Genomic DNA, 25,265 nt, shown 5'->3' on the forward strand with positions numbered 1-25,265 from the left:
TAGACATTGGTATGATGCTAAGAAACTTAAGATCTACCCTTACCCTCTCAGTATAAGAATAGCATAGAGCATATCTAACCCAGAAGAGATATTAAGCAATCAATCTTGACCAATCCAAACAACCATAACCTTTATCCACCCTAGAAATGCTAAAAGACAAAATAGGTGGGCGGCTCGGTCAACTCGACCAGGTGCTCGGTCGAGTGCTGGTCGAGTGGCCTCTTCTTCTGCTTCTCCCATCCGGTCGAGTCCTTCTCCGCACACGGTCGAGAGTCCGGTCGAGTGGGTGGTCGAGTGGACTTCCAGACCTTGATTCTTCAGCTACAAACCCCTTGTTTCCTTCTCTTGACAGCTCCAATCTTCCTCAACATCACTTCCATGCTCCTTAGGATCCAAAATCACCTGTTTATGCAAGAAGTTATGCAAATGCAATGCAAATCTACTCTAATGCATAAACAGTTCTAAAGCTACACATTAATGGATAAATGAGATAGAAAATCATGCAAAAGATGTGAATATGCTAAGGGAAAACAGGGTAAAATATATGAACATCACTTTTCCTGTATAACATAGCAAAGACAATTAATGATAATGATGACTCAACCTAAACATCCAGGAAAATCAGCCATAAAATTAAGATAAATCAGACATTACCGGAGGACTGTTGACAGAGTAGTTTTCTTGCATTTTTCCTGGAATGACTGGTGGAACGGTTGTTCTCTGTAGTTTTGCCTGAAGGTCTGGTGATATCAGGTTCTTTATCGGTACATCCGTAAACGCAGATGCCGTTTTTTGGCCAGTTTCCCCAACACTCATGGAAAGCACGTGATCTTTCATCTGTTTGAGATCACGCTCAAAAGGTCCAAACATGGTATCAATCCTTTCCTTTATCCTCTGTTCTATTCTATCTCCAATCTTCTTCTCCAGATCCAGAGGCATATTTGCAATGTTTGTATCAAGGGTGTCAAACCTTGAGTTTAACCTGCACACCAAGTCAACGAGAGTTCTAACCGACACATCTTCCTCCTCACTAGCCAACTGAAACAAATACACAAACTGTCGTAAACAGGCTAACGAAAGGTTACATAAAATATAAACTCAGTATACACCATATCACTTACCTTTTTTCCTTTCTTCTTCTTCTCCTGTGCAGCTCCTGATCCTTCACCAGATTCACCACCCTGAATGGTGGTCACTTGGTTATGGACTTTCCGCTTCTTTGCGGGAGGAAATTCAGACTCAACAGCTGCTTTAGCTTTCTTTTTCTTTTTCTTATTCTCAATCTCCTTCACATCCCAAAACCCTTTAACAAACTTATCCATACGTATGTCTTCGATCAGGCGATTAATTGTTGGGTCGTCTTCTTGATCTGGCCACGTATGAAATAGATCGTAGCCATTTTCCTTCATAACCATTTTACAGACACGCAGCTGTGACATAAGAGATTATGAAACCCATCAATAAGTTGTAACTCAGCCATCACTAAACAATTAACTCAGCTATCTAAGACCATAAATCAGCCATCAAAGAACCATAACTCAGTCATACCAAAACCATAACTCATCCATAACTAAACCATAACTCAGCCATATAATACCATAAATCAGCCATCATTAAACCATAACTCAGCCATAAAAGAACAATAACTCAGCCATAACTCAGCACTTACTATACTAAATAATAACTCATTCATAACAGCCGCTAATCACTCAACCATTGCTAAACCATATATCAGCCATCATTTAAACAATAATCAGCCAGTAACTATTAGTCTATCATAACACATTCAAAACCTTACCTCACCAAGCGCTTTGATCTCTTCAGCAATAACTGTTTCCATCGTTGAACGTGTACGGTTTCCACGCCATCGAAGCAACGATATGGCATCATCTTCAGCTGATGCATTCCCAAACCGATCTCCAAAGCATTTGATGGACTCATACGCCCAAGCCTGTAAAACGGGTGTAAAACCACTAAGGGTGTACGATTTTCCCGTAGGTTTCAGCATCTCTATAGAATCAACAAGAGCTTCAAATGCTGACCGACCCCACGGATAAGTCTTCATGGCTTCATCATCAAAAACTCTTTTCGCACTTTCATATGGAATTCTAGAGTTATGATGCAAACCATACAGTCCAATGTGTTGAAGAAGCAACAGTCCCAACCATTTACGATGATTAGGGATTTTCCATCTCCGGCACACTTTTAATGCTTCCCTGAGTTCATTTAATGATGGACCTTCCCCACCAGGCACTTGCAAAAGTCTGAAGAACGCTTTGTGTTCCTCTTCAAGTTCAAACCGTTCTGTCAGCATTGGGTCTATGTTTAACCCCGTGACATGAGCAAATTCATTCAACCCAAACCTGATAGGTTGACCACCGACCACAAACCAAAGCTCCTTCTTATGTACCCTTAACTGGTTACATAGTAGGAAATGTACAACCTTACCAGACCAGACGAATTGGCTATCAACTAGCTTAGAGATTATTCCAATAGGTACTTTCTTCGTTTCATCCCACGCATCCTGTCCTATTGATTCTCTAATCGTAGAGAAATCTCCCATCCTTAAATTGGTATTAATTTCTCTAAACTCTAGATTAGAGTTTCCTTTAGTGTATAGTTTTGGGGGGGGGGGTAATCCCTTGCTTGTTCTTCAGAAATAATCACCATCGACATCTGATAAATAATATAATTCATAAGTAAATCATAAAATAAATCAGTCATAACATAAAACAAACTCATACACAAAGCATAACATAACTCAGCCACAAATACATAACTCAGATCTAAAGCACAAAATAACTCAGTCACCAATACAAAACTCAGCCGTAACTCAGCCACATCAACAACAAATCAGCCATCAAATCGAATAGATCTAACAAATCAGCCGTAAACCCTAAAAGTAAATCAGCCATCGAATCGAATAGATCTAACAAACCAGCCGTCATTAGAGACGGCGACAATCAGCCGTAAATCATCGATAAAAACCCACATTCAGCCGAAAAACTCGAAACTAAACATTCGACACATACCGGAACATTTAAACGAGGACGAAGACGACGAAGAGAGAGAGAGCGACGACGAAGAAAGAGAGTGCGACGATGAAGAAAGAGAGTGCGACGACGAAGAGAGTGAGTGCGACGACGAATAGAGAGAGCAAGCAAATACGGCGAGAGATGATGGTGATAGATTGACGGCGACAGAGTGGACAATGACAGGTGTGACCGGCGACAAGAGACGACGAAGAAGAGTTTTTTTTTTTTTAGTATTGGCGGTTTGTGAACAGTGAAAACTGTTCACTTTCCCTCTCTTTGATATAAAGAAGAAAAAATAAATGTTGATCTGAAAAAAAACTGCTTAATGACATGTTAAATCATATCTGATATGTATTTTAATTTGCTGATGTGTATTTTTTTTTTTCTTAACAAAATCGAAAAACAAAACCAAGGGGTAAATTGTAATTACACCCAGAACACTAAACATTTAAGTAATTTTCAAAAGACTTATAGATATGAGTAATAAACCAACTTTTGGATAACATTTGAGTAATTCTTTCAGAAAAATACGTAAAAATGAGGCTAGAAATATCTTGTCGCATATGTACTTAAAAAGATAAAAACAATACTATATTAAAACTGTCTAGCCATAGAAAAATCTATCCTATAATATTCTGTCCGAACAAAAGTTGTGGTTTGAATTATACGATATTTTGTTGGTTAATAATGTTTTTGCATCATTTTAATCGGCTGATTGGCAAATTGCTTCCATCAAATCATCAATAATGATATATGCCTTTCTTTTACACAATTATCAAAAACCTGAAATATGTCTGATTCCAAAATTCATTTGTGTGTCACGTACTCACGTACTAGGGGACTTTTATACTCGTATCTAAGGACTAAGGTTCATGCATGATTGGTGATAGAACTTTGTGCTTCTTTCTTTCCCTAATGCATGAGTAGGGGTTCCCTGAAATAATATATGATTCTTAAAACATCATATATATCAATGCATGGATACATCTCATTTCTACAATCGCAATTCCTCTAACTAGTTCTCTAAGATATATAATCCATGTTTGGTTTTGGCTATATAGCATCACGAGGACGTTCAATAAATTGTGGTTTGTTAATTGTTTCCCCATCCTCCACTCATCTACCACAAAAGTCAAAAGCTATCATAGTATATTGTACTCTTCTAAAAGATCGACCAAGTGTAAAGTGCCAAACAACCAGATTTTACATGTCATATATGAAATATTAAATCTTCACTATTCTCTTATTCCTAAGCTTACACTTTTACGAAAAACTAAATTTGGTTATTTGATCCTTTCCTTCCTCTTTTATTAAATGTTCCAACTTCCAAGCTTACGTTAGATTCTTTCAGAGACCACAAGACCCCCCATTGAAAGAAAAAGCTTTTACCCATAAATACAATCCATAAAAAATGAGCTTGAGTAAAATTGCCAAATCAGACGGAACCGTAAAGGTAATGAAATTGTCGAACAACCAACATATATATAGTCCAATATCTATATATATACCTTTAATAGTGGCTCTGATAGATTTAAGAACTCTCTCAAACAGAATACGATATGCAATTAGATTGAACTTATGAATCATAGAGATTGTAACTCACAAATCCGAAATAGGAATCGCTACAAAAGAGTATGAGCAACGAGATTACAAACAGATCAACATAGATCTCTTCCAGCACATCGCTAGGCGAAAATCAGAATAACAAACAACATAAAAAGTCTCGAGTTCTTCCTCCTCTATTTATTCAAATTCCCAAAAGCTTAACAGCAAAGCCTCCTCTTCATTCGGAGTCTTCGATTTGAGTTCCACTCGCGGCCACGTTAGCCCCTCCAACGGCTAATTCCTGCTGAGCTGGCAACTTCCTCTGCTTCCTGAAATAAGCTTGGTGAATCATATCAGGCTCACAAACACAAACATCATCCCAAGATAAAATTTAGATTTATGTTGGTTATAATGGCTGTCCTCGGATCAAAAGAAAACGTTAGAAAGACTTAAAAGTACTATTCTCTAAAGACCTCTCTTAGCGTTGCAATTGCAAAGCATATATATAATATATATATATATATATATATATATATATATATATCCAAAAGTACTTAATTAGTGTTTGATCAAGAATCAAGACGACTTCTGAGTTGTGAGTTCTGACTAATGTTGATAAGGACTTAATTCATACGAAAAGCTGGAATATATAACTGGTAGACACGTGATAGAGAATCCTGGAACACATTAGTTTTAGTTCTGTAGCTTAGTAACAAAAAAATAATAATAATAAAATACCTAAAATTCATTAAGCAAAAAAGACCTCTTCGGAGACAGATTATCAAAACGCGGCGTTTTAATTTTATTTTCCCGCGTATTTTTCTCCCTTTATTATCGGATAGCCCAACAATTCTCAGGCGAAAGAAACCTAGCTGCTTCGCCTTCACCATGGACGTAGAAGGCGAAGACAAAAGCGATTATCTCCAGATCGACCAAATCGTTGAAGAAGATACCATGGACGATCTCATCAGAGACCGATTCAGACTCTCTGCTATCTCTATCGCCGAAACCGAAGGTTAGACTCTCCCTCCGTCTCCTCCCATTTTCAATTCGATTCTCAACATTTCCGGCGAATCGACGGTGGTGGTTTGTGAATCCGATTCTGGGATTTCGATTGATTATGAAATTTTTCGTGATTATTCAATTTTAATTTCCACTAATTCCTTCGTTCGATAATCTAATTTGGCTTCGGATTTGTCGGATTAGATTTGGGGATTTTCAATTTTTTAGAATTGATGAATCAACATAGTAACGAGAAGCTGCTTGAAGTACAAAGTTGAATTTAGAATCTTCTTGGTATAAGTTAAATAGATGGAGAAGAGTTGAATTTGATTGATTTGAGTTTCTTTTTTTTTTTTTTTTTTGTGTTTGAGCAGCGAAGAAAAATGGAATGGAAATAGCTGGACCTGTTGTGGCATGTGTAGCAGATTTAGCCTTCAAATACGCAGGTGAGAGTTCAGTGTTTCAATGCATTGGAACACTAGCCCTGCAACTCTCTTTTCTTATGGTTTGAAGAACCCTGTTGTAGTTACTACTAACTTGGAAACTTAATCTAGCTTCAGGGGAATACAGAATAGTCAATGTGCTTTTGGAAGTGATCTTTTGTTTAGAGGAATCCTGGTTTATTTAATTTTACATTAATGAAATGTGCAGTGTTAGTTTTCCATGTTTTAAATCATTTCATTCAAACTTTTTCATTTCTACTATTCACTCTAAATCTCGATCTTGCTTCAGGGGAACACAGATGGTCAGTGTTTTGGAACTAGTCTTTTGGTTTGTGTTGTGAATTTTTATCATTTGGTGAACAAGGGTTTTCTTCTTAGGCCAATATGTGTGTGTTAGTTTATAGAAAATAGCAAATATAGTAAAAGCAATATGTGTCTGTTAGTTTACTGTTTTAGTTTCCAGAATAGCTTTGTCTGAAAGTTTTGCTTCTTTGTTATGAGTAACAGAAAATGTTGCAAAGGACCTTGAGCTATTTGCTCATCATGCTGGACGCAAAGTTGTGAACATGGACGATGTTGTTCTCTCCGGTATAAACCATTTCTCTCTCACACGTTCATGATCGTGTTTTCTTAGTTATGAATTTCTTATCTGTTTTTGAAATTCGCAGCGCACAGAAACGATAACTTAGCTGCCTCTTTGAGGTCACTGTGCAATGACCTAAAGGCAAAAGAGCCACAATCTGATAGGAAACGCAAGAAAGGATCAGCCAAGAGAGAAGACAAAGCCAGTAGTAGCAATGCCGTTCGCATCCCCGATTTGTAACTCTTCAAGCAGCGCGTAAATACATGCATTCCTTTATTCATATACATAGAGGACAAACCTTGAGGATTAAATGGCCTGGAACTTTTGTAGAAGTTTATAAAAGACATTTGCATCAACCTCTTTATTCAACTTAAAAGAAATAAAATCTGTATACCTCATAGTAAAATATTAAACCCAAACCACTTTTCTATAAACCAAGCCCACATATAATTTTGTTTTAATTGTAAAATTTAAACTCTAACTACCTTGTTTATAAACCTAAATGATATATATTTTTTGTTCTAATTGTAATGTCTAAACCTTATCCACGTTATTGTAAATCCAAGCTGACAAATAATTTTGTTCTAAATGTAAAATCTAAACTCTAATTCTTATTTATAAACTCAAACCAATCTATAACCTTAGAAAACTAGACCAAACCAATATTTAATTTTCTTTAATTAAAAGTATAAAGAATTTGTTCTCTTAATTTGTTTTGTTTTTTAAATTTAATTTTAATCTATTTTTAAATAAAATATTATAGTAAATTTTGATTAGTTGAATAGGAGGAGGTGAATATAAGTATTTTTTAATATTAAAATATCCGATTAGGAAATTTTAAAATATGCGTGTATGTCGAGAATATCTTTATATTCTATGTAGATTTGCAATTTTGCATATATCTTTTAGCCATTTAGGGAATTGTTCTCTTTAAAAAAAAAAAAAAAAAAAAAAAAAGAATTGTTATCTGTTTTTTGCTATATACCCATGTTTTAAAAATTCTCGCCTAGCACCGATTATGCTCCGTAAAATCGCTAGGCTCACCCTCTCCACCTCGATTAATGACTAATCCCCGCCTAACATCCATTATCCGATTATACCGTCTAATCTGATTAATTCCCGCATAATTCTGTATATACCGATTATTTTTTAAGCCAAATATAAATCAAATATATATATTTCTGTTATTTAGACATTTAAATTAAGAGTTTATGATGTTTTACAATAACTAATGTACAAACTTTTAATTAAATCATTATTTTTTTCTTAATATTACGTTTTTATGTTTTTACCGTAATTTTAAAGACAATACTATAGCTTTATATTTTATTTGATATTTTTCTTTTCACATAAACATAATTATACATATATTTAGTACTATATATTTTTAATTTACTATTAATTTAATAAAATAACCTAAAAACTAATCTCCGATTAATCTCGTTTAATCTCAAATTTTCTCGCTAGGCGCTAGGCACCAACCGATTAGCGCCTAGCGATTTCTAAAACAGGGATATATACTAATGTAAGCTCGGTTTTATCTAAGAAAGTTTCCCTAGCCGGGTTAGATAACAATGTCACAATCTGACTCTTCTCCGACGAAGAAACAGAAGCTGGAGGATGGATTAGGTATAGATTCTGATCCATATTTTGCTTGTTACACAGTGAAGATTATATATGAGGGATCCCCGATTTGTCCTAGGGTTAATGTAACAAAGGCGTTCTGATTGTTTCGTGTTGTAGGTAAAGGAAAATCTCAGAACGAGATTGGTGCTGTAGGGATTCGAGAAGAGAAAGATAATGAAATTGAGAATGATAAGGTATTTTTGTTTGATTAGAAGATCTAAAACGTTGATCCTTTACAGGGATACAGAGTTTTGATTGCATGTAAAGTCTTGTCTTGTTTTTTGGTGTCTTTCTATGCGCTTTGTGTGAATGTCTCTCAAGATAATTTCATTGTTGTAGGATAAAATTCCAGACTATGATCCTACTGAAAATGGATGTGGCGCGCCTACCTCTCCTGGTTACAGCCCTGATTACTCTTACGGCCCTTCCTGTTCTTGTTAGTACCCTTGCTCTCCTGATCACATCCCTTCCTCTCCTTACAACCCTAACTCTCCCCCTACATCTCCTAGTTACTACCCTTCCTTTCCTGATTATGATCACTTCTCTTCCAATCCTTACACCCCTCCCACTCCTGGTCGTCGCACCCCTTCCTCTCCTAGTCCTAGTTACAGCCCAACCTCTCCTAGTTACAGCCCTACCTCTCCTAGTTACTCCCCTCGATACATCCCCCCTTCCTCCCCTCAATACCTCCCTACATTTACTCAATACACCCCTGCCTTAAGCGACATGGAAGCTGAAAACAAGACATCTGATCATCTCAAGGAGATTGGTCATGAAAGTAGCCAAGTGGGTGGTGGAAATTACCATGATGCTGAGGGCACTCGCATAATTCATGTCCCATGTTTAAAGGTTTGGTTTTACCTTTTGACTCTTGTTTCAGTATCACCTACTGATATTTACTCTGCAGGTAGCTCTACTGGTTGGTGCTGCAGCGACTTTACGGTTTCTTCAGCACAACCTTTGTGCTCGAATCCGTATTTTGAAGGATTCAGAGGTTGACTTGAAGTCTGCACTAAGACCAGTGGAACTAACTGGAACTGTTCTACAGATCGAGTTTTCTCAGCAGCTTATCGACTCTGTTCTAGCAGAGGTTGTCATAATTATCTCAAATATTCTTCTTTTTGTTTACTACTCTCAACTATTCTGTTTTTTTCTTTTTAAGAAATTTGGTTACAATAATTTCAGGAGCATCATGAATAATAAACCCATGGAAGAGGAAACTAAGAAACCATCTTCTCAGAAAGATTGTGAAGCTCTTACCGAGCAAGTCCTTACCGAGTCTGAACATCTCACGTGTGATGCAGCAACCTCTCCAAGGATATGAAGTTTTATCAGATTTTTATCAAACCTCTCAAACATTTTATAACCATTCCGGAGACTATTCTCGGTAATTAAACAAGCCGTGTATAAGGATTTTATTATGTCACTGAAAGATATTGAGAACTTTATTGGATATGATTGGTAACATTTAACCATTTCAAAAGCTTATGATATCTATCATTCTGGTGCATAGCATAAGATATTACTAGTCTTATCTAGACTCCGAGCCGGTTAAGATTAGTCTTTGGTCTTGTCTATCACTTAGTATTATGTTGCATTCCCTATATTAAGTTATGTAGCACAACAGAGTGTTATTAATCCTAAAATAAGTGACTCAAAACATATTGTTCTTTCAGTTATTGTGTTAGAGGAGATAACATGTGATGGTCGACGAAACTCTAGAGATATGAAGGTTGTAACAGATATGGAAGTTCAAGTCAAGATGCCAAATGAACTCAAGAAGTCCAAGTGGTACTAGCACATCTACAAAAGTACTTTTTGGATTCTTCCTTGCAACTTATTCTTATGATAAAGTTGCCATAAGCAGTGGGATACTTTCAAAATCTTTTTTCTGGAATGATATTAATCTCATTTATGAAACCAAAAAGGCACTAAATAATCCCACCAAGAAGGCAAAACTTTGGTGAATTCAAATTACATTATGTTGACAAAATATTTCCTCGACAAATAGGATATGAGTCATTGAGATCCAGCCACTTGAGAATACAATCCTCGTGAAATTTATGGGAACAACGCAACTCCATGATCTTCCTCTCACCTCCCACAACTGATCTATACAGATTGCGCAGCAGTCATAAAGTTCTGTTGGTATTGGATGACCCTCGAGCCCATTATCATTGAAGCATACCAACACAATCTCTTTTACAACTTCAACTTCAGCTTCCACGGAGAAACCCTCTTCTTCTCCAAGTAGGTGACTCATGTTAATCACGTCTTTGGAGATTCTAGGAACGATGCGGTGCTGAATCCAGCTGCAGATCCTTGCCTTGGATAACACGTTAGCCACATATCTATTGCATGTTTCTTCTTCAGCAATGAAATAAGGTGGAATCTCATATACAACTTCCTTCTCTTCTAGGGTTTTTTTTTGTTTAACTAGCCACTATAAGAAATATGCGTATTTTTAGCACACGAAAAAAACTATTATATCGTTTAGATAGCGATTTCGTAAACGCTGTCTTTGCCGGTGCCATCTTAGAGGGGACACATACAATAGCGTTTTTTTTCTATGTTATTATTTGTCTCTATGTAATAGCGCATTGTTATCGCTATATTAAAATTATTAGTAGCGTTTTTTATTTGTCATATTATAATTAATAATAGCAAAATATTTGTACTATAGTTTTGCTAATAGTACCTATAAACTGTTGCTATAATATTAATTTAATTTATATATATATATATATATATATATATCAGCCTTCGTAAAATTTTAAATTTATAAGATGAACTTTATAGAAGACTGAAATTACCATACATATCATTCTTAACATTGCAACACACACCATAAAACACACACCAATTCTTACAAACTTTTAAAGAGAAACAAAATCTTCAAGAATTGGTACCAAAACCTCTTCATACTTGCAAGATAAGAGGAAGGATTTAGCTTGTCCATATGCTTCTTTGGAGTATCAGACATAAGCGGGATTCTTTTAACAACCAATGCCCTGCATCCCTGAGACGACAACAAAAATTAACACCAAGTAGCCACATGTTCAATGAGAATCACCTAGTATCAAACACTGTAACATCATGGCTGCTTCATTTCAACAAAAGCTATATACCTGTTCACGAACAACATTAAGCACATGCACGAGGGTGAAGTGGACCAGATATAAATTCCCTAGGCCTGAACTCAATCACCAACCAAAGAATCTTTGTTTACATTGAAGAAGAAAAGTTAGAAAACAAAACATAAAAAATCCAGCAAGGCAAACTTCAGCCTTTTCAACATGATCTCTGTGATTAAAATAACTTTGGCAAATATTAAAGTCAGAAGTACAAACTAGAACTTACAATTATGTTAAAACGTGACACCAGACCAAGGTGGGAGGTAGACATCTACAGGTCAACAAGCATAATTAATGGACTTTAAGCATCTAAAGAGCTTTGAGTATCTGAACCTCTCGCTTGACGTCCTCAACGGCAATAGGAAGAACCATCTGAGAAGAGCATTAACAATCAAAAGCTTTGTAAAAAAATGCAGGGAATAAATGGAGAATCAGTCCAGTTTGTTACATTCCGGAAATGAAGACAAGACCAAATCATCACCTCATAATCATCCTGTACACTGCAACATCGATAAAGAAAGGCACCTCAAACATTAACCACACCATACATACTCAAGATACCCTAAATGTACATTCCAAGTATTTGGAGGAAAGAGTGTTTTTTGGTTCGGAAAAAATGTTGTTAAAATCCTAAACTATGTATTTTTGTTTATTTAAAACATTAACTCTTTATCTGGTAAAATAATTATTCATTTTTTTTGTTGACTTTGAAATAAATCATAAAGTCTTGTTGAACATATAAATCTAGGATTCGAACTCTCACCTCTTTATAAGAATAATAGTTACTTCACCCACGGGGCTGTGCTACTTTTTACTAACTAATTAACACACATACAAACATATATAAGGTTTATGTTCGAAGAAGAAGCGAGAACAATGGTGAAGCCTTCTTCTTCAGCTTTCATCTATGAAACGTCTTCTCATCTCCCACACGACAAAATTTTCTTCTCAATATTTCCGACTCATCCCTTGTTGGATAAAACAGAAAATTGCAGGAAAGAAAAAGAATAACTGAAACTAAAATTGCTGGATTGAAATTGAGAAGCACAAAGTCTGAGAATACAAAGTGAGAAATATAAATAGAGGAAGAAAATAAATACCCATAACCCATGATAATAAAGTTAATTAATCAGAACTACCCACAATTACTAAACCCATAAACCATAAAATCCTAAAACCCATATTTAATTTTGAAACCACAAATTCTCTGAAGCCGTATTCTGGATTATCGATTGGTGGAGCTTCTCCTCTTATTTCGAATCTTTAGAATCTCCACCGTCGATTTTTGATTCTCCACTTCCAGCGAGATTTATTATCACAGAGTTGAACTCCAATTTTGCCTCCTTGAAAAGCACCGAACCCCTAAAAGAAAGAAGAAGAATTCTGTGTAACTAGTCTCAGTAACGATTAGTTAACTCTGTGTAATTGTTTTGTTTACCCAGTTAACATAGTGCCTCAATCGGCAAAGTCAACAAGACTTTAAGATTTATTTCAAAGTCAACAAAAAAATGAGTATTTATTTCACCAGACGAAGAGTTCATGTTTTCAATCAACGAAAATGCATAGTTGGGAATTTTTATGACATTTTTCCCTTTTTGGTTCCCGCTTACATATTTTTAGGTTTAGCGTTTATAAAACGTTATCATATAATTTCATTTTTAAGATTTTATCAATGATAACACTTACGAAAACTGCACTATGTTTTTCTGCTATCAATGCTCATATTTCTTGTAGTGTAGGATATCACGACCATTACGATTGCGGATAATACACCGCTCGATTCCTCGGAACTTTATTGTAAACGATGCTGAATATTTTGGAATCGAGTGCTTGCATCTTAGAGAAATAGTTTACATCCCACGCCGTTGAACTGGTCTCCATAATTAAGGTTATGATCATGACCAAAAAGAAGACAAAGTGTTTGTGTTTGCGTTCTCTTGCGTTTTAATGAACGAGTAGCTTACAAATCCATCTGGTCGCGTATTACTTAAGCGAGCTTTTTCCATAATTAAAAACAAAAAAAATGGACAAAGAAAAATCTGACAAATATAATAAAAGGTTTAATTTCATTATTATATTTTTTACATCAAACATTCTTATAATTTATTTAAAATTTTTTGAAACTCTTCAGATTCTTTTCTTCACACGTGGGTTTGGATTCATTCTCTTCGTTATTGACCTATATTGTGGGTGAATCTGAAATATCGAATATTTTATGTAAGTTCCGATTGGTACGTATACACGATGCGAGACAATAACCATAATAACAAGAAGAAAAATATAAATATCGAATAATCTATTCGTTGGATTTTTTTTTATAAATCTAAAGTATAACATCATTTAAACTTGCTTCTTTAAAAACAAATTGAATTTTAAAAAAAAAATTCAACGTATAGAACATAGTATTGAATTTGAACCTAAACTTATAAGTATGAATATGGATAAAGTAAATTTACTAAATCGTATAGAACATAGTATTTTTTTTTTTTTTTTTGGTATTAATAGACTCTAGTTTTTTGGCACATCGGACATGGATTCTTTCCATGGTCGGGACGTGTCACCTGTTAATATTTAACTTCTTCGAAGATCTACACTGGCAGTTTTTCACAAGATACCAACAGCTCCGGCTTTAGACATGTGTCAGAGGTACAAATGCACAGGGTCTAGTCATTTTTTAGATGAAAATAAGGTCTAAAATTTTTCTTTTCTCACAAAAACACAGGGAAAAAGGTTCATTTTCTTTTTTTGAGCTCAAGGATTTCAATACTTTTGAATCGGGCTTGGATACCAATATATTAAAAATTAAAAACTAATAAAAAAGCAGGAAAATGAGTCATAATCGATTCTGGTTTGAGTAATAGAGGTGAGCAACTCAAATGATACTTGATTTTATATTATTGATCAAATTTTTATTTTATAAATTATTTATTTGTTCAATAAATTATTTTTACAAAAACATTAAAATAATATTTATGAGGTACTCATAGGAGCACTTTTAGTGATGGTATTAGACCACCTCCACTGGGAGGTACTCTCCTCAATTCTCTTGTTTCTGGGCCCAAATTTTGAATAAAAAATCCATTTCAGGTCTAAATTACCTGAGAATCCATCCTTTAGGAAGCAATTTGAGCTAACCCATGAGAACCGCGACGTGGCTAATTGGGATTGGTTCATGAATAAATATAAAAACTATTTTTTTTTTATTCTTCATTTTTCCTTTCTTTTTTTCTTCCCCGACTCTCTTCTGTCTCGACACAGAACGGCGACTCGATGGCTATTGAGATCGAAACCGGAAAATCAGTGGATTCACCTCGAATCCTTTGATTTTTCCGGCTAAAACTGGAGGGTTTGTAGTTGAGGAAGACGATGGCCACTCCGATCGGGTTAACCGTAAGATGTGACGCTTCGGTTCTCACGACGACCTACCTCCTTTTGCGACAGAGAAGGTTCATCTTCTCATCTCTTAATTATTGATCTCGTTGTTAATGTTAGGGTTTAGGTTAAATTCGATTTGATTGTGAGAGTGGGTAATGTTTGATGTTCAATTGGTTTGTGATTTGTATCGATTGTTTGTCTGATATATGATAGTAGGTTTTCCTTGTGTTGTAAGGTGTTGTTTTGTGTTTTAGATTGTAAAGGGATGAACTGTCTTTGTGTTTTAGATTGTATAGGTAATCAAGCTTTTGATCCTAGTTGAAAAAACAATAACACTTTACGATTTCTGGTGCTTTAAAGGTTTACAAGACAGTGAACTTTTGTTTCTAATCTTTTCTAATGTAATTGTATCCGGAACTGAAATACCAGACTTGTTCTAGGATCACAAGGTATGAACTTCTCATGTCTGTTTAGTAGTAGAGGGTTTAACCGTGTGTTGTCTTGTTTGATCGTGAGAATGTTTGTAAATATAAAACGATTGTGAGAACTCCTTTTCTTTATGTTTGTTAAAGACCCACTCGTTCTTCTCCCTTTTTATATTTAGTGAGTACTCTCTCTTGCTTGTTCCTCATGCCTTCTCTCACCTTTGATTTTCCTACCTGACGAAGAATCTGCTTTTTTTTTTTTTTTTTTGGTCCGGGTTAATTTATTGCTTTTAGTTGTCTTGTCTATGTTTGAGGTAAGGGTTTTAATCCTCGTGAACACTTTACAGTTCTGCTGAAAGATACTACTTTCTTTGTTTCTTACCAAGTTTCTAGCTTTCTCTTCTTTTTTCTTGTGTTACTCTTTTTGCTGTGACCAAATAACATAAAAAAAATCCCATTTTGTGACTTTAAGTTTTTATCTGATTGTTGTTGTTTGTATCAGGAACTGATTGATTATAAGGTGAAGCAATGTTTTTGGTTTTGGTTCTATTGAGCTTCACTCTTCTTATTGGTGATAGAGCTTCAAGGACTCGTAATGTTGATGTTGGAGCCATCTTCAGTTTAGGCACTTTACATGGTGATCTTACAAGCGTTGCCATGAAAGCTGCTGAGGATGATGTCAATTCTGATCCTATCTTCCTTGGTGTATCTAAATTGCGTATAATGACTTATGATGCCAAGCGCAACGGATTCCTCACCATCATGGGAGGTGAAATAAAGTGACCTTGTTTCATTGGTTCTTGTTTTTGAAACTTAAACTTCTACTTATCCATAGAGACTGATGCTGTGGATATAATTGGTCCTCAGACATCAATAATGGCTCATGTTCTGTCTCATCTTGCAAATGAGCTTAATGTGCCTATGTTGTCATTCACAGCTTTAGACCCTAGCCTCTCTCCGCTCCAGTTCCCGTTCTTTGTATAAACAGCACCTAGCGATCTCTTTCTGATGCGTGCCATTGCAGAAATGATAAGTTACTACGGTTGGTGTACCTATATGAACATATAAAACCACGGTGTTGTAAGAGATTTGCTTATAAATCCCACAAATTCTCATTCTAAATAATAATCTTATTACTCAACTACACACATAACTACAACAATTAGAGATCATTCTAATTGATCAGTTTTTTTTTTTGTCGTGAGTTCTAATTGATCAGCTTCATACACAAGATTGCTACAAATCAGATACAAAAATGTTACAAGAGAGAAAACTCACGACAATTTTTTTGATTTCTATTAATATAAAGAATTTAAATCATTCTTTTATCATTTTAGATAATTAAAATTTGATAATTAATAAACTAAATTTTAAAAATTATTATTTAAATGGTTGAGCAACCTTATTTGGGGTTTTTAATGGAGGGATAATTTTGTTTAAATTCTTAGTAGATTGCTTTAATTAGTTTAGTATTAATTATATGATTAATTAATTTCTGAACAACTTAGGAGAGTGACTGGAGTGGAGATGCTCTTACATTTTTCATTTCTCTGTTAGTTAGTTGGTTTAGCAAACTCACATATGAAAGACATATCCAAAAACAAACATCACTGTTCGACAAATTTTGTTATTTTTATTTTCCTTTCTCTCCCCATTAATGAAGTTTTGGACTCGCATACCACTTTTCTACTTCATAATTTGAGTCAATTATTACAAGCTGAAAAAAAGACGCCTTACTAAAGTTGAGTGAGAATAATAGGTTAAGCATTTTCATCAATAACTAATTTTCCCTTACCCTATACGATTTCGATTTATCTTATATTCCAAATCATTGTTAACTAAATCTCAAGGGCTCTACAAAATGTGGTCGATTTGGCCAGGAAGTGGAATATTGATTCTCGCAAGATAGGATGGCTTTGGCTAATGCATCTATATGGATTATGGTATATATGTTTAACTGAAGGTAAGATAAATATACTTTAAAAATCGTGGAGTTTGATATTCTTTTAAGAAGTATCACTTATATATAGAAGGATGACTAAAAATTGAATATTGTCGTTTTTGAATTATTTTGTCGGATCTCATAGAAGGATGAGCAAGGAGAAAAGAAAATGTACGTCATATAACATGGCTGATGGCTCTATAGTTGCATGTACTTTTCATCTATATTCTATTATTTACAGGATGATTTACTCAAATGATATCCAAATTAGATAATACTACCAAAATCTATAAATAAAGATTTTATTACTAAAATATTTCGGGTATTTTCAAAATATCCAGCGTGCCCTTGTTTTATGTTACCGGAAAAAACGTAATTACAAAAATACCATTGCCACGTCAGACGCCGTGTCAAAAACACTGACGTGTAACAATAACTCAGCCATAACGCGTTACAAAGGTATGTTGCGGCTGAGTTACAGGTATATTTCGGCTGAGTTATGGAAAAAACATTTGAGTAAGAGCGGACGGCTGAGTTAGAGCATAACTCAGCCAAGCGTTACGGCTGACTTAACAAAATCTGGCTGAGTTAGAGCATAACTCAGTCAAGCGTTACAACTGACTTATCAAAATCTGGCTGAGTTACGCTTTAACTCAGCCGTCCTTACGACTGAGTTTTCACCCGATGGTTGAGTTGTTAAAATTTTGGCTGAGTTATCACTACGACACGGCTGAGTTATCACTACGACACGGCTGAGTTACCATTTTCCGACTGGCTGAGTTATCGTACAACTCAGCCGTGATAGACTGACTTATCGTACAACTCAGCCATTCGACGGTTGACTTAGTAGCAAAAGATTAATTACTAGAATGTTATTCAGTTACGGCTGACTTATTAAACGATACGTACATATTTTCAGTTGATGAAACGGCTGAATTTGGCAGCAATTTTTTTTGCTTTTTAATTACTGTAATGTTTTTCATGTTGTGACTGAGTTATAATTTGTTTGATGGCTGAGTTATATATAGACTGAGTTATTAATTGTTTGATGGCTGACTTGCCACGTCGGACGTAACATCCATGTCAGCATTCTATGTCATCTTTTTTTTTCTTCCGGAAATATGAAACGTCGTTTGACTCTTGTTCTTCAACTGGTAAATAAGTGAACTATTTACCTTCTTCTTCACCTTGTTCTTATACTTCTTCTTCACTTTTCTTCTTCACCTAGTTCTTTCTACTTCTTCTTCACCTTGTTCTTCATTTTCTTTCATGGATCCAGTTCCGGTACTAATTGTTTCCGGTAATTGGGTAAAGAAACAGAGATATGTATTTAACACTGACGATAGAGGGTGTATAGTTGTGCAGATCGATGGTGGCACGACACACGACAAGCTTGTGGAGCTTGTTCTTGAAGACTACGGATTGGACGCGTTTAGCCATGAGCTAAAGTTGAGCTACATGTTCTCGAACAAGGCACTGAAACTAATGGCGCATGATACTCCACCAGTTTTTGTCTCCAATGATCGACAGTTGCAATGTTTTTGGGGATATGGAAAACCAATCAGCTACGTCTCTGTGTATAGTTTTCGGCGAAAGAGTCTACAGAAACTAGTGGAGCTAGAGGAAGTATGATTCGGCCAAGCAGTGAAGAAGAAGACGATGAATTTTCAAGCCGATTTGATTTTTTCGACGACTCCGATACATCAGCCATTAAGGATTTATAAATCACTATAACTCAACTGTCACATGAATCGACGAGACCTTTCGTTTTCCCGTAAATATTATAACTCAGCCGTAAAGTCATATATATCATTCATTTACTTTCAAATTGTTTCTTGTGATAACTCAGCCATAACTCACTATAACTCAGCTGTCACATGACCTTTCGTTTTCCCGTAAATATTATAACTCAGCCGTAAAGTCATATATATCATCCATTTACTTTCAGATTGTTTCTTGTGATAACTCAGCCATAACTCACTATAACTCAGCCGTCACATGACCTTTCGTTTTCCAGTAAATATTATAACTCAGTCGTAAAGTCATATATATCATCCATTTACTTTCAGATTGTTTCTTGTGATAACTCAGCCATAACTCACTATAACTCAGCCGTCACATGACCTTTCGTTTTCCCGTAATGATTATAACTTAGCCGAAAAGCGATATTTTGGCGGAAAACCATCAATTAACCTAATAATAGACGCGAGCTTTTGTTTTCCTATTGTTTTTCCTTTATATTCTCCTCATTCATATGTCTGACTCTCTTTCATCTCATTCTTCGTTTCTCTTTATCTACTCCTAAATCACAGATCTGCCTATCTGTTACATTTTCCTATCGACATGGAAGTTGTTCCTCATATCGATGGATAGTTTTTTAGAGATGTCGAAGCGATCATTTGCGCCACTGGTCTGGAGAATATTCTGGTTCTAAACCCTGGTGTGGGTTCCTGGGTTGACAAAACCATTGTTACCTGGTTCAAGTTCCTTCACGTTCTCTCTATCGCGATTGGAGGAATACTTCAACACAACTGGCACCATGTGTGGCCGACGTACCGCTTGATTCCCTTCCACTTTAAGAGACGGTGGTTTCTACTCCTCGCGGTAAGATCACTAAAACAAACCACCATATTGATATTATTCTATACTCTTATCGTTTATTTCCTTTAATTGTAGCGTAAATACACGTGGGATCCAAAGCACACTTTAACGGTCTGGACGCAGTTTAATTTGGTGGCTAGAACGTTATTCAGATCCCGGATGCGTGCTCTCAAGAGGATATGGGCGAGTGGTGGCAATAAACCCGAGATGCTGACTAGCATAGTTTGGAATGATTTGGTCAATATGTTTGAAGAATTTCGCTCAGATGACATTGGTTTCAAAAAGTGATTTTCATTGTACTTTCGTGTCGTCTTCTATATGAACTATGAACTACGAACTATGATTTTGTGTTTTTTTTTCGTTTATGTTGTACCTTCATATTAATATAAATCAGTCGTTATTTCGATATCTCAGCCATTACGGAATGATAACTCAACCATAAAGTTCGATAAGTCAACCACAATATTTGATAACTCAGCCATCACTTTATCTTAATTATTTACATAACTCAGTCGTGAATAACGATAACTCAGCCAACCCTCAAATTAGAATGTGTAAAAATCCCTCTAAGTCTATAAATATCCTTTTTTATTGGTTTTAATGATAGTAATAATCATATTTCCATTCTAAATTTAATTTTTGAGTTATAATAATTTTAATATTCAAATGTTGGAGAAATACTTTTTGAAAAATAAAATTCTAAATTCGAATAATAATTATTTAATTATTTGCAATAATATCTTGTGATAAAAAACTCACTTTATGAATTTATTATGCGTGTGGATTTGAGTAGGCACAGAATTAGTGATTTTTCGCGCTTCCCTAACAACACTTTTTGTGACATCGAGAGACGTTTTAATACTTATTAGGAATCTGAAAGAACAAAAGACCCAGGAAAGAAAGAAGAATACGTTTTCATATTATTGAGAAGACCCTAAACGATAACTCAGCCGTCATAAACTATAACTCAGTCGTCATAAACTATAACTCCGCCAACCCTCAAATTAGATTGACTAAATAACCGACCAAACCGAACTAAACCGGAAACTATTTTTTCCATTATTTTCGGTTAATTACGGTTATGTTCGGCTTGCTATCGGTTATATTAAGTTAATCGACCTAATTTGGATAACATTTGAATTATTTATGGTTATATATTCATCTAACATAACCGGAAATAACCGAAAAATAATTTCAAAAATTTTTAAATTTTCAAATGGTTATCATATTAGTATATTCAAATTACCACCTTAAACCAAACACAATATAACCAAAACCAAACTGTTATATTAAAACCCATAATGTTGGAAATATGAACTCTACACCTCAAACCCTAACCCTAACCCTAACCCCTAAATGTCATGTTTTGAATGTTTTACACATTTTGATCAGACTGTGTAAAAATCAATCTTTGTCTATAATTATTACTTTTTATTGCTTATAATGATTGTAATATTCATTTTTCATTCTATATTTTAATTTTGAGTTATAAGAATTCTAATTTACAAATATTTCATAAGTCACCTGTTTATGTCGATAACTCAGCCATATCAGTCAATTGTTTGAGAAATACTTTTATTCGCAATTCGAATTCAAATTTTTTAATTAATTTGAATAATATATTGTGAGAAAAGCTAACTTTATGTATTTACTATGTATCGATCTGAGCAGGCACATAATTAGTGATTTTTTGCGATTCTCCAACAACACTTTTTGTGATATGGAGAGACGTTTTAATTAGATAATTTATTAGGAATCTGACAGAACAAAAGACACATGAAAAAAAGAAGAATACATACTAATATCTCATAACTCAACCGTGTGAAGTATATAACTAAATCGTAACTTAACCGTAAATCAGCCATAACTTTGAAAATAGACAAATCAATGTTTTACATACCCAAGTACAATTCATCTCGAACTGAGCATAGTCACGAACTATCTTTAAAGAGTGTAAACGTGATGGTATAATAATAATGTGCAATGCTTTACAAAATTTATAGGAAACAAAAATTTTGAATTCTATTTTAAATCTGATTCTGGTCAAGAAACTCTTCGTAAGCAGACGATCCACTGGAAAAGTCATTATCGTAATGGTCATCATCTTCCTTAGAGCATATGATGATAGAAGCATGTTCATGGCAAAGCTTAGATGGCAATGAGCTCCAACAAGCTCCAACACTCATGGGCCTGAGTGTTATGGACATCATGTCATATGGACACCATATTAATGCACTTAAAATATGTAACCAAACAGAAAAAGCCAACTCATAACCAAACTGTGTTTAAAAATTTATGTTGTAAAGACTAAAACATGATGCTAAAACACTAAAAGTACATTGACTTGTTTACCAACAGTTCTTGAACCCTCCACAATATTGTTCAAGGAAGACTCACTATGAGCATCTAGAACTGATAAATGCACCTGTAACAGCAAAGAAAAAAAGAAAATCTGATTAGATTAGTCAAAAGCACATTTAAAATATCAGCTAAAGGGAACCAAGTTAATCAAGAAAAATGATAAATAAGAGTCAGACTAACCTAATCATGTTCGTGGCTGATGAGAAATCCCTTAGCCATTCAGCAGCATGTTACCGTTACGTCGTCTATACGCAAATAGAAACATACCAAAATAAAAAAAAAAAAGGGATGAATTTAAAATATTTTTTAATTGAAGGGACCAAGTTGTAATCATGAAAACAAACAAGGGTTTAATCGTTTATACACTAATCATTAGTGATTGCAATTATAAACATACCAATATCAGTTTGGTCATTACAGCCATGGAAGACCTGCAAATAAGCAATAGTATCGTGCTTTAGGACAAAGAAAGATGACAACAAATTCAAAAATAAACTAAGTGGTAGAGCAAAAAAGAAAAGAAAACAAAAGTCACTTACATTGTTATAGTAGCGCGCATGTGGAGACCGGAAAGCTCAAACAGGAATTTACAATCCAGTAGGATGAATATTAAGAATAACCTGCAACGAGAATTTGTAAGACCAAACCAAAGAGTGAGTGATACAAGTTGAAGAAACAGTAGTGAAAAACAGGTCAGTATGTGATCAATAAGCTTCACGACAGAGAGTAAGATATCAAACACAGTCTTTAACACACAATAACCGGAGTTACCTTTGTAATGGGAGAACCTAGCTGGCAATGAGCTCTACGGGATGTGCCTTCACCTAATCCAGAAACCATTGAAACTTCTTGTCCCTGATACCAAACAATGAGTTCGTGTGCCAAGTAGCTACATTGAGATGGATGAACCTGAAAACAGTTGAAGCAAACAGAAAAAGTTAACTCTTAACCAACCTGAAATCACATAACAAGAAGATATCATATTAAAGAAAAAGAACCAACGAAAAGCTAAATCAAAAGAAATATTAAGAGACAATTAACGACCTTACAAAATCAGAACCGAGATTAAACGGTGACCAAGTCAAGCCTGCAAAATAAAACCCAACATCATTTAATTTCACCCTAACTAAGAATGAACAAAAAAAAAAACCAGATAAAACCATTTGTAAACTGATCAGCTGATTCAGATACATGTACAAGGAAACCCGCTGAAAACAAAGCAAGACGAAAATCATAACCAAGACAATAAAACTAAGTTTTGAGACAAAAAAAAAAAAAAGAAAAACTAGAGAGAAAATTGCATATATAAATAAGTACCTGATGGTAGCTGTAACTCTGACTCTCACGGCTGTATCTGATTTCAAAGGCGGGATCAGATGAGTCTTGCTCACCTCCACCGGCGATTCTGGACTACCTGGGTCCGTCGCCGTCGGATCTCCCAGTTTTTTTTTTTTTGGGTTATGAACAGTAGAACCTTTTCAGTTACCTCTCTTTGATATAAACAACAACTGTCGATTGATTCTGAAAAAAAAAGTCTTCAGTGACGTGGTCAAACAAAAACGAGGTGTATTGTAATTTGCTACGTGTATTTTTTTTTATTTTTTTTTTTAAAATTGAAAAACTAAATCTAATGGATAAATTGTAATTAAACACTAAATATTTGAGTAATATTTAAAAGATTTATAAATATGAGTAATAAACCAACTTTTTGATAACATTTGAGTAATTCTTTCTTGTTTATATATGGTTCTCTATTTGAATTATTGTGATTTATCTTTAACGATAATTACCAATCTTTGTTTTCACCCCAAATTATGGACCACTCTTGTTATATATGGTCGACGTTATATTCGTGAAGGCTAAGATGAAAACATAATTATTCGCTTATCGGAACAGCGGTACTGGGTTGTGTTTCCCACACGTTACCGTTTGATATGTATCCTTAAAAATATATACATATATATATATATGCATCTTTGAGTGATTCAGAAAAATAGTGAGAGGTTTTGGTTTCCGACGATTGATATTGCGATGTTTGTTCTGTTTATGTTTGTGTTAATTTCTCATGTGAAATTTTGTGAAGTGTTTGTATATATAGGCCTTTTTGTTTTATATATACCATATTACAATTAGTGTAGATTACTTTGGCTTTCTAGTGGTTCTTGAAATTGTTAAGCAAGTAATTATATAGATTTGACGCCTTATAAGTTGAGGTCCCGATAGTCATGTGATGTCTATCAGACAGGCACTACCGTGAGTTGAGAGATTTATATTTTTAAGGTTGTCAAAAAAAATTATTATATCTTTTTAGTATGACTTGGACAGGAACTTGCATGCTTTACATATGGATGAGCTAAAGCGAGAGTACTGGCAGAGGTAGTAAATCAGTTAATCAGGGTCAAAAACAAAACTTAAGAGATCAATTATGTTATTAAAAAAATTATAAGTATCAATTGTGTTATTTTACAAAGATCAATTTGATTTTTTTTTCTAAAAATTCAACTAATTTTAAAAATTGACCAGCGTCATTTGACCCACATGGTTGTACTTGTTCACTAGAGAGAGAAAGTTCTCATACTAGTAATTTCCAATGAAAAGACATAATTTTCGTTTCATCTTTAGTTTGCAAGGTTTGTTAGAGGGACACATAACTGATCAGAAAACTAGAGCTTGGTCTAAATTCCCTAGGTTTCGAGTAGAATCTGAAAGTATAACAAAACAGTTCCAAGTATTTCGTTTATGTGATTTTTATTGTAATATAGCCTAATATTGTGCAAATTGTTGGTTGGTTGCTTTGAATTTTTATTTTATTTTGTAGCATTTAGATACAAAAATAAAAATGATTGAATGGAAGATAAATAATATAAACAGTTATACTGTATATGATAGTGATGGCAAGACGTGGGGCCGTGGGGAGAAATTAAGAGATTCCAATCAGTTTCACAACAATAAGTAATAACTAAATCGCATGCAAATAGAATTTCATAGAAAATAGGTATGGGTCACCCTTACCCACCCTCTCTCATGTGACAATTGGCATCAAATTCAAGGGTTTGAATGATATAAACTGAAGTGGTGTATTATCATTGGTTGTTATTCAATAATGATGTGGAAGAAGGATGCACTTGTCATTCCTTCTCTAAGAACATGTCAAACCTCATAAAACTAACGGACCTCAAAAAAAAAACAAAAC

General features: G+C 34.7%; 2 protein-coding genes and 3 long non-coding RNA genes across 9 annotated transcripts; 3 read left to right on the top strand and 2 right to left on the bottom strand.

Annotated features, from left to right (window-relative positions):
• Window positions 1-5,423: 5,423 nt before the first annotated feature.
• LOC104725595 (protein MHF1 homolog) lies at window positions 5,424-7,014 on the top strand. The gene is made up of 4 exons (XM_010444272.3): window positions 5,424-5,595; window positions 5,957-6,028; window positions 6,533-6,613; window positions 6,694-7,014. Exons 1-4 carry the CDS (start codon window positions 5,469-5,471, stop codon window positions 6,846-6,848), a joined length of 435 nt encoding a protein of 144 aa, XP_010442574.3. The 5' UTR covers window positions 5,424-5,468; the 3' UTR covers window positions 6,849-7,014.
• A 1,097-nt stretch (window positions 7,015-8,111) lies between these two features.
• LOC104728779 (uncharacterized) lies at window positions 8,112-9,720 on the top strand. Of its 2 annotated transcripts, XR_015571480.1 has the most exons (5): window positions 8,112-8,237; window positions 8,352-8,428; window positions 8,574-9,083; window positions 9,142-9,324; window positions 9,420-9,720. XR_015571480.1 is itself a non-coding variant. In XM_087473313.1 (3 exons), the coding sequence occupies exons 1-3, from the start codon at window positions 8,961-8,963 to the stop codon at window positions 9,432-9,434; spliced, it is 321 nt and encodes a 106-aa protein (XP_087329439.1). In that variant the 5' UTR covers window positions 8,820-8,960; the 3' UTR covers window positions 9,435-9,576. The 2 variants fall into 2 exon arrangements, 1 of the variants encoding a protein (XP_087329439.1); XM_087473313.1 differs by lacking the exons at window positions 8,112-8,237; window positions 8,352-8,428 and having other exon boundaries at window positions 8,820-9,083; window positions 9,420-9,576.
• A 1,285-nt stretch (window positions 9,721-11,005) lies between these two features.
• Window positions 11,006-11,962, bottom strand: LOC104725597 (uncharacterized). Of its 3 annotated transcripts, none has more exons than XR_757931.3 (4): window positions 11,850-11,962; window positions 11,595-11,740; window positions 11,363-11,427; window positions 11,006-11,245 (listed from the first exon to the last, which is right to left on the bottom strand). It is a non-coding gene; the product is annotated as an uncharacterized LOC104725597 (long non-coding RNA). The 3 variants fall into 3 exon arrangements; XR_015571482.1 differs by having other exon boundaries at window positions 11,363-11,453; XR_015571481.1 differs by lacking the exon at window positions 11,006-11,245 and having other exon boundaries at window positions 11,252-11,453.
• Window positions 11,963-14,599: 2,637 nt separating this feature from the next.
• On the top strand, window positions 14,600-16,133 carry LOC147935236 (uncharacterized). The gene is made up of 2 exons (XR_015571483.1): window positions 14,600-14,814; window positions 15,671-16,133. It is a non-coding gene; the product is annotated as an uncharacterized LOC147935236 (long non-coding RNA).
• A 5,424-nt stretch (window positions 16,134-21,557) lies between these two features.
• Window positions 21,558-23,543, bottom strand: LOC104725598 (uncharacterized). 2 transcript variants are annotated; one of them, XR_757935.3, is made up of 8 exons: window positions 23,390-23,543; window positions 23,117-23,159; window positions 22,844-22,981; window positions 22,612-22,692; window positions 22,470-22,503; window positions 22,253-22,317; window positions 22,064-22,136; window positions 21,558-21,901 (listed from the first exon to the last, which is right to left on the bottom strand). It is a non-coding gene; the product is annotated as an uncharacterized LOC104725598 (long non-coding RNA). The 2 variants fall into 2 exon arrangements; XR_757934.2 differs by lacking the exon at window positions 21,558-21,901 and having other exon boundaries at window positions 21,958-22,136; window positions 23,390-23,541.
• Between the last annotated feature and the right edge of the window lie 1,722 nt (window positions 23,544-25,265).

This window comes from Camelina sativa, chromosome 11, assembly GCF_030686135.1.
Source record: "Camelina sativa cultivar CO46 ecotype springtype chromosome 11, ASM3068613v1".
Lineage (NCBI taxonomy): Eukaryota > Viridiplantae > Streptophyta > Magnoliopsida > Brassicales > Brassicaceae > Camelina > Camelina sativa.

What these genes read in the sequence shown, in the direction of transcription:
- LOC104725595 (XM_010444272.3), top strand. Translation starts at nt 5,469, where the DNA reads ATGGACGTAGAAGGCGAAGACAAAAGCGATTATCTCCAGATCGACCAA. An exon ending in CTCTATCGCCGAAACCGAAG is followed by an intron (nt 5,596 to 5,956) that starts GTTAGACTCTCC and finishes GTGTTTGAGCAG; the next exon opens with CGAAGAAAAATGGAATGGAA. An exon ending in TTTAGCCTTCAAATACGCAG is followed by an intron (nt 6,029 to 6,532) that starts GTGAGAGTTCAG and finishes TATGAGTAACAG; the next exon opens with AAAATGTTGCAAAGGACCTT.
- LOC104728779 (XM_087473313.1), top strand. Translation starts at nt 8,961, where the DNA reads ATGGAAGCTGAAAACAAGACATCTGATCATCTCAAGGAGATTGGTCAT. An exon ending in TTCATGTCCCATGTTTAAAG is followed by an intron (nt 9,084 to 9,141) that starts GTTTGGTTTTAC and finishes TTTACTCTGCAG; the next exon opens with GTAGCTCTACTGGTTGGTGC.